This window comes from Chlorocebus sabaeus, chromosome X (genome assembly GCF_047675955.1).
Source record: "Chlorocebus sabaeus isolate Y175 chromosome X, mChlSab1.0.hap1, whole genome shotgun sequence".
NCBI lineage: Eukaryota > Metazoa > Chordata > Mammalia > Primates > Cercopithecidae > Chlorocebus > Chlorocebus sabaeus.
Genome location: NC_132933.1, coordinates 78,266,516 through 78,280,076, shown reverse-complemented (window position 1 = coordinate 78,280,076; position 13,561 = coordinate 78,266,516). Strand labels below are relative to the sequence as shown.

Here is a 13,561-nt window from a genome sequence, read left to right as displayed (position 1 = left end):
AGAGAGGACCCAAGAGTTCCAAAGTGGTAGGAGTACTCTAAGCCTGATGGTTCATAGAGCTGGGCCCAAGTCCAGTTTTGGCTACCGAATGGCAATAGAACAACTGATGAGTACCATTGCTCTCTCTGTGCCTCAATTTCTACATCTGTAACATGAGGGGATTTGACCGTATGGTCTTTTTACGTCTCTTTCAACTCTGCTATTCAATTCCCCTTCAGTGTGCCACACATCTCACGACCTCACTTTCCATCCCAAGACTGAGCTTCTCAAGTGAGCCCATGTGAACACCTAGCACAGGATTCCCAAAGGAATCTTATGCTGAAAAAGAGGTCAACTGAGCCCAAGGATGTTTAGCATTTCTGACTCTTTTCCAGATAGCTCAGGCTACTGACATATGGATGATTTGGGACAGAAAATGATTTACATCATGGGCATCAGAAGGATGATTAGCAATATTCCTCACTGAGGTACAAACCCAGAACCCAGCTACCCAGCTAGGCCTGGGCTAAATGGAAACCCTAGTCCCACTGGTTCCACTGGCAGAACTTGGCAGTGTCAGGCGAGAAGCAGGCTCTAGGTTCATTTTCTGCTTTCTTTTCTGCCAGCCTGAAGAAGAATGTGTGTAGGGTAAGGGAAAATAAATACCCTATACCACAGCCTGAGGAATACGGAATTCCTAAAGAACTCTGTTGACTTTCTGCTAAAGACACTTTGGAAGTTATGGCACCTCCTACTTCCAATCTGCTTGGGCCATTGTAGGGGAATGCCAGCCTGGAAACATGGAAATGAGAAATGGCCATGGTGACATGTCTAGGATGAGGTCAGAGCTAACTTGTCAGAGACGTGCTTTCTGAGCTGAGTTACCCAGAAAAGCACCATGGCTCTCTAGGCCTAAGGTTCCACTCACAGTAGAGAATGATAATTGTGTTTTGCCTTAACTGGGCCCTGTGAGGTAAGCCAACTAACTTTATGACTTGAGCATTTCCAGCTGCCCAGCCTACCCTCCAGCAGAGCTTGGATTTGGTCTGCAGTCATTTCTTGGCTTCATCCCATCCAACTGGGACAGAAAAGGGAAAATCCATGTCCTGCCTGGAATCTACTCAGCACTCCCAGGGCAGCAGCTCCAAACCTTTTCAGAACCCCTCTGATGGTCAGCCTCATTCACCCCCAGCAAGCTGGTGCCTGGCTCCTTGTGGGGAGGAGCTAGGCTTCAGAAGCAGCTCCAGTCTCAGCACTACACAGCAAAGGTCTGTTTTTTAAGACCAAGCAGAGCAAAGTGTAAACGTATTAGCAACATATGGATCCCATTTCCCTTCCAATCCACATGGGCTCAATTACAGGAGGGGAAGGAGCTCAGATGTGGTGTTTTCTTCTGGCATGCTTCTGTAGGCACATTGGAGTAGGCGTTCTGTTCTCCAGCCCCTAACCTTCTTCTCTACCCGCTTTGTTCTTTCTGTAAGAGGATCTTCAGAGCCAAGAAACTTTCTGGATGGCTTCACATCCAGTGGAAAAATGGTTCTGCTCATGGTTAGAGCTCCAAATCATCCTTCCTGTTGTCTCACTCAGGGCTCTGAGTTCCTCCGAATGACATGGAATGGGGCAGGATGCAGACAGGGCTAGTGAGGCTTTGGAAAACCCAAACAATGGGTCTTCAGTCCTGGGGCCCAGCTAGAAGTAGATCCACCACACAGCACCCTAAACCAAATCCTATGTTTTGCCCCCACTGGCCCCTTCCCTGAAAGTCTAACACAAGGCCCCTTGGATAAGGCCCCCAAGCCAGGCCAATCCCATAGGGTACTTACAATCTAATGGGTACAGGCCCAAAGGAACCTGACAGAAGAGGAGCAGTTGGCTTAGCTATGTGTTCCAAGCAGAGACAACCCTTTCAAAACCAAATCCTTGCTCATGTCCAGTGAATACCAGCAGATGGAAAGCAATAATGATAGCTATCTTAGAATCATGGGTGCTAGCACCACATCTTCTCTGTAGCTTAGGCCCAGTCCTTTAGTATGAGGACTGGGTCTATCTCCAGAGAAGAACTGCCTGACCAAGAAGAGTATTAGGTAATTTAGTGGCCAGATAAGAACTATTGCAAAATATATTGAGGCATCAAAAAGAAAACAAAATTCTTTACTAAGTTGTGCCAATATTATCTGGGGGCATATGGCTGGCCAAGCTGACCTTCCTATTGCCTTTCCCTTTCTGACCCTTTACTTTATGTTTATGTGGCTTATGGCCACAGCAGGGCCTATGAGTTTTAAGCCAGGACCTGTCTTACTTGGCCAGGCCCACAAATTCTTTGAGGCTCCACTTCCTGTCAAGGAGCCAGGCTACTCTAGGGAACAAATCTAAACCATATCCAGAAACAAAGGCAGGACTCTAAAAGTTAAAGAGACTCCTACCTAATGATCCCCACGGAGATCATCCAGGGCCTAGTGTAAAGGGTCTTGGGATATGCAGACCTTCGGCAGGGTTGAGGAGAGCGCATGTCTCAGAAGATCATCAGCCATTCTCTGAAATATTAATGGCCTTAGCATGGAGAAAGACACTGAAGAGTCCCATGGAAGGTTTCAGTCTTCCAGGATTTTGACTTCTTGCAGACCTTTGTTGCTACCTGGGATAAAGCTTTGGCCACCACCAATAGTAAAGTGAGACTATTCTCTCTAAGACAATGACTCCCTGTAGCCCCTCATCCAGCTTTTATATGGGCTAGTTCTGGCTTTCCTTTGAACAGTCCTCTTTGATGGGGTGCTGTGAGTCATTCTAGAGTCACACAGACCTGGATTCAAGTCCAAGTTTGCTGATTCCCAGTTACCTTACCTTGGGCCAATTATTTTACCTCTCTGAGCCTCTGCTTCCCCATCTGCAACACAGGGATCAGAAGGCCCTCTTCTTTGTCTGCTCTGAGGGTCAGTGGCAAGTGGGGCTGTGGGTTAAGGGTGGAGGAATGAGGCCGGGCGCGGTGGCTCAAGCCTGTAATCTCAGCACTTTGGGAGGCTGAGACGGGCGGATCACGAGGTCAAGAGATCGAGACCATCCTGGCTAACACAGTGAAACCCCGTCTCTACTAAAAAAATACAAAAAAAAAAAACTAGCTGGGCGATGTGGCGGGCGCCTGGGAGGCTGAGGCAGGAGAATGGCGTAAACCCGGGAGGCGGAGCTTGCAGTGAGCTGAGATCCGGCCACTGCACTCCAGCCTGGGCGACAGAGCGAGACTCCGTCTCAAAAAAAAAAAAAAAAAAAAAAAAAATGTGGAGGAATGGAAGTCTCAGGAAGCTGACAGGGGAGGGCAGGTAGATTGCTGGTCAGGCTGCTGAGGACAGCTCTTGGTGTTTCTCCCACAGCTCCCTAAGCCTGCGCTACTTCACCTACGGGATTCTCTTTGGTTGTGGCTGTTCCTTCGCCTTTCAGCCATCCCTCGTCATCCTGGGCCACTACTTTCAACGCCGCCTGGGTCTGGCCAATGGTGTGGTGTCTGCTGGGAGTAGCATTTTCTCCATGTCCTTCCCCTTCCTCATCAGAATGCTGGGGGATAAGATCAAGCTGGCCCAAACCTTCCAGGTGCTGAGTACCTTCATGTTTATTCTTATGCTGCTTTCACTCACCTACCGGCCCCTCCTGCCCAGCTCCCAGGACACCCCAAGCAAGAGAGGTGTCCGCACCCTGCACCAGCGCTTTCTGGCTCAGCTCAGGAAGTACTTCAACATGCGAGTGTTCCGCCAACGCACTTACCGCATCTGGGCCTTCGGGATTGCTGCTGCTGCCCTTGGCTACTTTGTTCCCTATGTACACCTGGTGAGGAATACCAGGGTGGGCCCACCCCACCTGGCCCCAAGAAGCTACCCTCAACCTGCCTAGATTCCAGAGGGTGGGGGTGGGAGACATTGAAAGGGCAGAGCTGGGACCTTTGGGAAAAGAAACAAAATATTGGTTGGAGAGATCCAGAGAGGGAAAAAGAGAGGTTGAGGGAAGACCTTAGTGGAAAATGGGGGCAATTCCACAGGGGGAAGCCCATGGACCATGGCTTCTCCCACAGTAAAAATTTAGATAGATTTTGAGGAGATACGCATTGCCAGGATGCAGGAGACCGGCCTGGGTGACCCAAGACAGGATTCTGTGGAATGGTGGTCTTTGTGGTCAAATGATTTTGTTTAGGAAGTAACATATACTGGATCTCTCTAACTTCATAATGTGTAGTAATCCCTTAAAGGGACTAAAAAAAATTTGTAGGAAAGAAACCCATTCAGCTTTGTTTAACTAACCATCCACCAAACTTATGCAGCTACAGAACTGTTGGTTGTAGTCCAGCTGTTATCCTCCACAGGCTTCATGTTTCTTAAAACACACTTTGGAAGAGTTGCCTGGAAGTTGGTGGATTCTTCTCCCCTGGTGATTTGATGTTGCCTTAGGCTGTCAGTTTGGGGTAAGGGAATGGGGAGATAGTAGAGAAACCCTTGGATTTTCTCAATCATTTAGGCTATTTTCTGTCCTGCTGGGGCTTAGAAGGGGCGTGGATGTACCCACCCTCCTCAGCTGTTGCTCAGAAGTCCAGAATCCAGAGAACCAAGGGATAAGCAGCCAGAGAGCTTGTCATGGAGGTAGGGCTACAGGAGAGGGGGTTTCTGTCCTGCTCCAGGAAAGTAACCAGTAGAGGATTCTGGATATGCCTACAGTTAACCAACCAGTCAGCTCCTCTTTCTCCTCCTGTTTCTGGGGGTCCTTGTGCTATGCTTTTCAGATGAAGTATGTGGAAGAGGAGTTCTCAGAAATCAAGGAGACCTGGGTGCTCTTGGTGTGTATTGGGGCTACCTCAGGCCTTGGGCGTCTTGTGTCAGGCCACATCAGTGACTCCATCCCTGGACTTAAGAAGATCTACTTGCAGGTGAGTGTGACCACCTGTCCACTGTGAGGAGAAACAGCCTGCCACAAATGCAAGGTTATCCACAGCCTTTGGTATAGAATGGTAGCTTGTTGTGTAGCATGGGAAAGTCAATCAAATTTCACCTGCTTTTAAACAAAGAAAATCATCCTTGTTCTGCCTCTTTTACCAAGATTGAGTGAGGATTCTGTGAGAGCAGTGTATATGGAACCTATTAGAACACATGTAAAGGAAGATTTTATTAATAATGGCTCTCCATGCTCCAAGGCTATTTTCTGTGTGAACTAGGCTCTGGTCCGGTCTGAATACAGGCCACTGTTCAGGCTGTCAGTCTTTGTCTACCTGGCAGCAGTACTGCCTTTCTTACCTGACTTATGATCCTGCAGGTGGGTTTATGAAGACGTACCCAAGTGCAGAACCCTGTGAAGGGGCAAAGATAGCCCCCAAAATCAAGTAGTCACAAATAATCTATCAGGAAGGTGATTGAGTTCTGACTCATTTATCTCCTGGGAAAGCCCTAAAAGCACTTGCAAGGGGTCCTGGCTACACTCACAGTGGTGATTTCTCTGTCTCTGATAGCCCCAAGTGCTCTCCTAAGTACCCTCAAATATCTTGGATGAAAATATGATTAACTTTTCCTTAACTTTTTTGCTGTTAGATTGCAAGAGTTGGTAAATCTGCTTTGTCAGAGGCAGGGTTGCTTTTAAGGTCCATCCAATCCAACCTCATTACAATGGTGGAGAAACAGAGGGAAAGGCTCACGCAGACAGTAGTAGCAGAGCTGAACTCCTATGCAACACACTTCTTATATTCTACCTTGCCCTAAGTGATGGCAGAGCCAAGTCTCAGCGATAAGTGACTTGACTAAGTCAAACCAAGAGATAATCTTGTGATTGAGATAAACCAATTGAAATTTTGAATTCCTGTGCAAATATCAGCAAGTGCTTTATCTGGGTAGCTATTTGCATAGTAGTATGTGTGGCTTTCCCAGCCTCACCCACATGACACCCCTGTGAGTCTTCCCTGCCAGTATTAGCAGCTCCAAGATGCCAAAGAGTTCTGGAAATCAGGGTAATCTGGCATTGGGCCAGGGCTTTATCTTGAGAAGAGACAGCAGCCCCTGCCTAGTCATATAACTCATGTGATTCTTATCACAGTCCCTAGGAGAAAGGTAGAGCCTCAGCAGCTTTTGCTTTCTGTTACACAGTTGGAGTTCCAAGGGACAGGGAGGCATTAGCCAGTTAGAGGTCAAGATAGGCTTAGGACCCAGTGCCTCTGCTGACCACCCACCCACTGCTCCTGCCCCTTTTCCTTACTCTTACTTCACTGAGTTTTACCACTTACAATAATATAAAATAATCTTAGAACATTATAGCTGAAACGTATCTTCATCAACTAGTAGTTCAACTTCCTCATTTTACAAATTCAGTGTCTTGGGCCAAGAGCACAAGACAATGGATGAACTTCTTTCTCTTGAGTTTGTTAAGATACTCCATCACAGGAATTTGCCTCCCTCTCTCCCTGCATGTAATGCAGGAGTACAGGCCTGGGGGAGGAAAGGAGTGTACACACCTTCAGGTTCTGAAGAGGTATCTACTGGACTCTGTGGCTCCTACTGTTGGTAAAGACAGGCACATGTCTCTGGCATCAAGCCCCTGGACAGTCTGCTGGAAAGGAAATAGTGACAGGCTGCAGGACAGCCTCACTTTGTGCCAATTCTTGAGGCCTGTTTCTCACGTCCAAGAGGGATTTTACATTTCTGAATCTTGAGGCCTGTTTCTCACGTCCAAGAGGGATTTCAAATTTCTGAACCTTGGCAAAGCCTCATGGAGGATGTTTAACAGACAGCTAGATACAATAGGTAATACTTAGACCTGATTAAAATCAGTTAATAGGGTTCTTTGTGTTATATAATGGTATTAACTTTCAATTTCCATAATGGGCTTTATTGATAGGTGTGTCTGGTTTTATCTTATAGTTGTGTGTGAATCTCTTAAAGGAGAAGCTCAGGTACTGGGGTTCTTATTCCTAGCTTCTGCCCAGCTACCTCAAAACTGCCTGGGCAAAGTTCAAAGTCTCCCAACAAAAAGATGTCCTCAGATGGCATTATCCTCTCCAAAAACCAACTGATCAACCTAACAAACCCACTGCCAGCAACAACATAGAAAATCTTTAGGGCACCAAATAGCCATGTCCCCCACTCCTTCCGTATGTTCTTGGCTATGTTGGCTTGCTGGTGTGAACTATTGGAAAATCCTTGGGCCTATTAAGGCCTTGATAAAGAGATCAGATCTTAGCCCTGACCCTGGGATGACCTGGCTCTGACCTGGCTCTACTGGCTGCAGGGGGTTGGCAGCAGCGGGATGGGGGCAGGGTTCTTTTCTCTGCCTGCAGCCCAGGTCTTCAGTCTAGCTGGCCAACACAGGTTGCAAATGAAGACCAGCTGTGTTTGCAGTGGCCCTTTTCTCTGTGGAGAAGGGGAAAAAAAAAAAAAAAAAAAAAAAAACCCTCTGGAAAGGCAGTTTTTTCATTTTGGAGTCATTTTGCTTAGCCCAAAGAAAGCCCAGTGGCTAGTCAGTGTTCCTGGGCTGGCTTCATTCTCCCTAGACACACACCTTCCCAGTGGCTTGGTTCCCCTAAAAGGTTCCTTTTTTTTGCCTTCTCAGGGTGTCCAGTTGCCCAGAGGCCCCCAGAACCATGTGTCTGAGATGTCTGAGCTAGGCAGTGCAGTCCATGTCCTAAAGCATAGGAACCTGGGTGAACATCCCAATGGTTTCCTTTATGCCAAGCTATTTTATAAAATCAGCCCCCACAAAAATGGGCACTGGCTGCTTCCCCATTTCAAGAAGCTGTGCCTTCCACTTACAACCCCATCTGATCATCATGCAAGCCATCCTCATGCCCTCCCTTCCCTCTTTCCATACTTTACTTGGATCTGAGAACACCAGTATGGCCTGATCCCAGACCCTGATCCCTGGGTAAGCCAAATAAAGGCTCAGAAAGCAGAAACAACAATTCCTTTTATCTTAGGGTCTAGTGCAAAGACAAACTTCTTGAGGCTAGGGGCCAAGTATCCCCCAACTTTTTTTTTTTTTAATCCCGACAGAATCACAGTTAAGTAGGGCCTTTATTGGACTTTGAATCCCTCAGTGCAAGACTTAGAAAGGGCCTAACTATTCAGTCCAACTGCTCTCTCTGTTGACACCCTCTCCCTCCCATCACCCCATTGTATAGATGGAAGAAATGAAGACTTGAGAAAGGAGATGTGATGCTATGTGGTCTTGACTAGCCAGCACGTGACCTCAGGCCCTTGTTTCTCCAGGTCCTTTCCTTCCTGCTCCTGGGCCTGATGTCCATGATGATTCCCCTGTGCCGGGACTTCGGGGGCCTTATCGTCGTCTGTCTTTTCCTGGGCCTTTGCGATGGCTTCTTCATCACCATAATGGCCCCCATTGCATTTGAGCTGGTGGGCCCAATGCAGGCCTCACAGGCCATTGGCTACCTCCTGGGCATGATGGCCCTGCCAATGATTGCTGGGCCCCCCATTGCAGGTGAGACTGATATTCCAGGGAGGGCATGAATTAGGGAGTCCTGTTTTCCCTGGATACTGGCTCTCCTGAGCACCTCTTCAGGCCCCTTTTCCTCTTATCCTCTATTTAAACAGCTTTGTCAGAGTGCATGAAACCCCTTATCACTACTGGTGGAAGAGATTAAACACATGCACGGATCCATTCTGAGGGATGAATTTTCCATGGCGGTATATCTGTTTCAATAGGGTTTTATTTCAGACAGCATGGATCCTTCCAGGGGGGTGGAGAGAAAAATGAGTTTGGCCTTCCGACAATTCCACTGATCTAGTATCCTCTCACTCTCTCCACAGGCATGTGATTATTTGCAAGGTTGGGTAGGAAGAGAAGAGAAAGCAATCTCTGGTTTTATTAAAACCTAGGGACATCCTCCTCCTCCTCTGCTGGCTTCTGAACTGAGCCTATAGAAGATATTTGATTAAAGTAACACACCAGAATTAAGCCAGTGAGGCTCACCTTCAGCAGGAAGTGTTGACTTGCCATCTTTCAGCACTCCTGGTTTCTCCCTTCATTTTCCCAGAAGGGCACTGTTGGTATCCCAGGGAACAGGGAACAGAAAACCAATGACAAGAGAACTCCATTTCTTTTCCTTTTTTTTTTTTTTTTTTTTTTGAGACAGAGTCTTGCTCTGTCACCAGGCTGGAGTGCAGTGGTGCGATCTCAGCTATCTCAGCTCATTGCAACCTCCGCCTCCCAGGTTCCAGCGATTCTCCTGCCTCAGTCTCCCGAGTAGCTGGGAGTACAGGTGCGTGCCACCACGCCCAGCTAATTTTTTGTATTTTTAGTAGAGACGGGGTTTCACTGTGTTAGCCAGGATGGTCTCAATCTCCTGACCTTGTGATCCACCCGCCTTGGCCTCCCAAAGTGCTGGGATTACAGGTGTGAGCCACTGTGCCTGGCAACTCTGTTTCTTTTCTATAGGATTTATTGCAAACATTGATTCATGCATTAGCTTCCCCTAGGCTGGTGAAGTGGGTTAATTCAACAAATATTCTTCGAACACAAATTATGTGCAAGGTGATATGAGGGCACTGTGTGACAGTGGCAAAAGCTTTCACTCAGGCTCCCGGGCAACAGCCACACTACCCGTTGGGGGAAGGGGGCCTCTACTCACCTCCTGATCCAAACAGTGCCCCAGAATCCACATTTCTTTCCAATTTGCTTAACTCCTGAGTAAGCAAAAGGCCAAGGGCCTTTTTGCCTTTCCTGAATACTGTTTCTGGGCTCTGAGGTACTATGAGGTACCACACATTATCTTCTGGAAATGAGTAGGGAAGGCCTTGCATCTCATGTCAAACATATCCTTGGTTTGGCAGCTTGGAGAAAACCAGAGGGGATAACCATATATGTAACTAAAAGGAACACATATAGCCTCTTGCTAGGACAAATGGAACTTCAGAGAAGGGTCACTTCAGAGAAAAGGAAAATAAGAACTCATCTGAAATGTACCACAGGAACCATTTGTTGGGTGGGCAAGGGTACGGGGCTGGGAAATATCACTGTGGACCAAGACAATACTTGGCCATCTTCTGTGTTCTTTTAAACTAGGTTTCCTCCTAACTCTGTAACTAGGTGTGACTAGAACTTAGATTGATGAAAGTCATAAATGGAGAAACTTTAAGAGAAGCTTCATAAGCTCCTTTCATAATGAGCATTCACTCAAGGGCCTGCAGCCCCAGCGCCTTCGGGAGGAGTCACCTGTCCTTGAAGTTGAGGGAGCTCCTGAGTCAAGGCAATACAGGCCAAGATTATCTGGATAGGCACTGTGAGGGCCCCTAGAAGGGGCTGAGAGCATCTTTGGACAGTAGGGCAAAGCTGAGCTTGACTTGTCTCTCTTGACTGTTTCAGGCCTGCTCCGAAACTGTTTTGGGGACTACCATGTGGCCTTCTACTTTGCCGGTGTGCCCCCCATCATCGGGGCTGTAATCCTCTTCTTCGTCCCTCTGATGCATCAAAGGATGTTCAAGAAAGAGCAGAGAGATTCCAGCAAGGATAAGATGTTGGCCCCTGATCCAGACCCCAATGGGGAGCTACTGCCAGGTTCCCCCAATCCTGAGGAACCAATCTAATGCCTTTCTTGCAGTTGTGTGCCCTTTCCCAGCTCTTCCCCTTCATCCCACCCTGCTCAGCATTTACATTTTTGCCACCAGCACACTTGTTCCCAGACCTGCGCACACAGCATTTCAGCCACCTGACAATCTCCTTGGAGCCAAAGCTCCAGGTGTTCCAAACTCATTAACTAAATTCACCCCAGAATGCCTTTAAATTTGCCAGGTCTTTTCTCCTCCCAGGATCTGGGAAAGCTTGGGGTCACCCCCGGCCTTTGGAATCTCTCCATATACTTTCTAAGCCCTGGAGGAGGAGGAGGATGGGACCTCCTGGCCCCAGCTTGTTAGTCACCCACTATAATCAACTGCCAAAGGTGCTACCATGTCCCCAGGAGCTTAATAGGGTAGGCCCAAGTCTCTGTTTGCTGAGGAGGTCATTGCCATCCATATTTGGGAGCCACTGGGTGGAGGGGCAGGGAGGTAAAATGAGACAAGTAGCCTTGGTTAGCCTTAGAGTTGCTGATGGCCGTGGCTTCCCAAGAACTGGGTACAGGCAGCGCCCTTATCGTTTGGTTGGTTAACAGTCTGCTCCCCTCTTCCCTTCCTTCTTTTTTTTTCCTCTACTGACTTTTCTCCATACTCTTTCCCCTCTATTTCTTTGTATGACTGTCATAGACACATGGGTGCTTGGAGAAAGGAGAGACCCGGAACTTGGGCCAATCAACCTTACCTTGGCCCAGTCCACTCCTAACACTAGCATCAGTCCCACTCATCTGAGGCTGAGCCACATCTCACTTTTTGGCTCAAGCTATATAATCCCACACTGGAAGAGTAGAATAATATATAGGGAAGAAACCTTAAACACCACAGTGTTCCATGTTCTAGTCACTGATTTTTACAAATTTTACAGACCAAGGCATTAACCTCGATGCCCTCCCATCTCCCCACTCTTGTATACACATGGCAAAATGTGAAGAAACTCCTTTCATCTCAGCAGGCGGAGGAGGACTGATGACACGAGCTGCCATGGTGGGAGGAGGGGCAGTGGACCAGCCCCATCTCTCAGTTTTCATGACAGGTCTATATTTCCACCTGGGCCAGGCCAGAAAAGGGACTATTTAAGAAAAAAACCCAATTCCCAGCCCGGATCCCAAAAAGGTACAGGCAGCAGTTGCACATAGGGTTGGACAATTTCTTTTGGGAAGGGGAAGCCATCCTAGCCTTTACCACCCAATGTGTCTCCCATGCTGGGCATCCTACGCCACTTTGCTTAGAAGGCATTAAAGGTGCCATGAAAGGTAGACTCTGAACCACTTTGATCCCTCTGAAGTAGGTGACTGATGCTTCCTTATGCCCAGGCTCTGGCAACAATCTTACTGAAGAACATTCCCAGTGCCCCTGGCTAGGGGCAGAGGGCACTGCCAGGCTGTGTTCAGTTAGCACAGCTCACCTCATTAGGAGCTCAGCCTCTCTCCTCACTCTGCCTCTGTGTCTCTTTTTCCCCTCTCTGAGCCTTTGTCTATTGTGTTCCTGTCACCCACCCTGTCATCATTTTTGCCAAGCATTCCTGGCTGTCACTTGGAGCCAGCAGTAACTTGCCACCCTAAGCCAGGGTCATCCCAGGGCCAGGAGGATGAGGTTGTCCTGAGGGGCTCCAAAGAAGACAATAGTTCCCACTCATGATTTTCCGTTACAAACAGGCAGCTGGGGCATGGTTGGCCACCGATGATTTCATTCAAGGCCAAAGTCCTGAGCCCCCTCCGCTGGTCCCAGTCCAGCTCTTATCAACTCCCCAAAGGAAAACTCACTGGTTCTTAGCTCTGTGGGTAGGAAGGGGCCCTAGAAAGGGCCTAGTTCCTATCCTGTCAGTTCTAACAGTAGTGGAACAGGATAATCTGGGCCCTAGGAGCCCTGTAACTCCCAGGAGAGACCACTGAAAATTCTGGAGCAACAATGCCCCTGCTTCCATTCCTCCCCGCCTCACTCTCACTGAGTCACCAGAGGGTGATTCTGCAGGACCTCTTTTGTTGCTCAAGGTGCAGATAGCTCTTAAGAATCAGGCAGTCGTCCTCTTCTCTCCAGATGAAGGAAAAACATTCATAGGTCCCAAATCTGCCCACTCAGATGTCACGTAACATGGTGGGGTATCAATTTACTTCTTCCACACATGTGGATGTGCACATGTGAGCTTGTGTGCTTTTGGAGAGAATGTTGATTGGCAAAAGCGGCACAGTATTATTATTTAGAGTAGGATGCAGCCTCTTATGCACCACAGTTAAATCTACAATGAATAAAATTTCAGAGCTCAAGACATGGGACATTTAAATCCTCAAGGAGTTTGGAACAAAATAAATAGATCTAAAAATTCGGTTTGGGTATGTATGTTGCCTACAAGGGAGAAAATAGTCTTAACCTGATTAATAGCAGGAAGTTTGACTTCAGAGCTGAAGTCTCATTTCAAATCAAATTTCTGCCAGGTTCTATGCTCTCTGTGAGAGCAGAAATTAGAAAAAGAGCTATATAGGGGTTTGGAGTTGGTCAACTATTTGAGATTGGATTTTTAAGCTCTGAAGTGGAAAAGCGGTTACTTCACAAAATGAAAATGTGCTTACTTGCTGAGATGGACTGGAGGCCCCACCAAGGCCAGAGCCTTCCTACAAATGTGCCATACTGAAAACTGGCATTAACAATAATCCTATTTGGTTCTCCTTCCCTCTCCCTTATGTTATTTATGGGGAACCTAAAGGGACTTACATGGCTGGCTGACACAGCCTGGCAGTGACAGAGCCTGGAATTAAGGATGATGCAGGAGACAGGCCTGTAAGAATGACAAAGCTGAGAGTAACCTTAAAGTCTCCCTTGTCCATACTCTGCATTGAATTTAAGTGGAGAGACTGAGGCCTAGAGGTAGGAAGAGACTGCAATAGGTTCACACAGTTCATCAGTGACACAACAAGATGAGACTTGAACTCATGTCATTGACTCTTCCAATACAGTTTACACCCCTGGTTTTACAGATGAAGAAACTGGCCCTAGGAGGGATAAAT

General features: G+C 47.6%; 1 protein-coding gene across 1 annotated transcript in view; it reads left to right on the top strand.

Moving 5' to 3' along the window:
* The window catches only part of SLC16A2 (solute carrier family 16 member 2), a 99,200-nt gene extending 86,318 nt beyond the window's left edge, over positions 1-12,882 (top strand). Inside the window, exons 3-6 of the mRNA XM_007992094.3 lie at positions 3,345-3,795; positions 4,739-4,882; positions 8,202-8,430; positions 10,315-12,882. Coding sequence (XP_007990285.1) covers positions 3,345-3,795; positions 4,739-4,882; positions 8,202-8,430; positions 10,315-10,535 — 1,045 coding nt within the window. The 3' untranslated portion in view covers positions 10,536-12,882. The remainder of the gene's footprint in view (positions 1-3,344; positions 3,796-4,738; positions 4,883-8,201; positions 8,431-10,314) is intronic.
* The last annotated feature ends 679 nt before the right edge of the window (positions 12,883-13,561 follow it).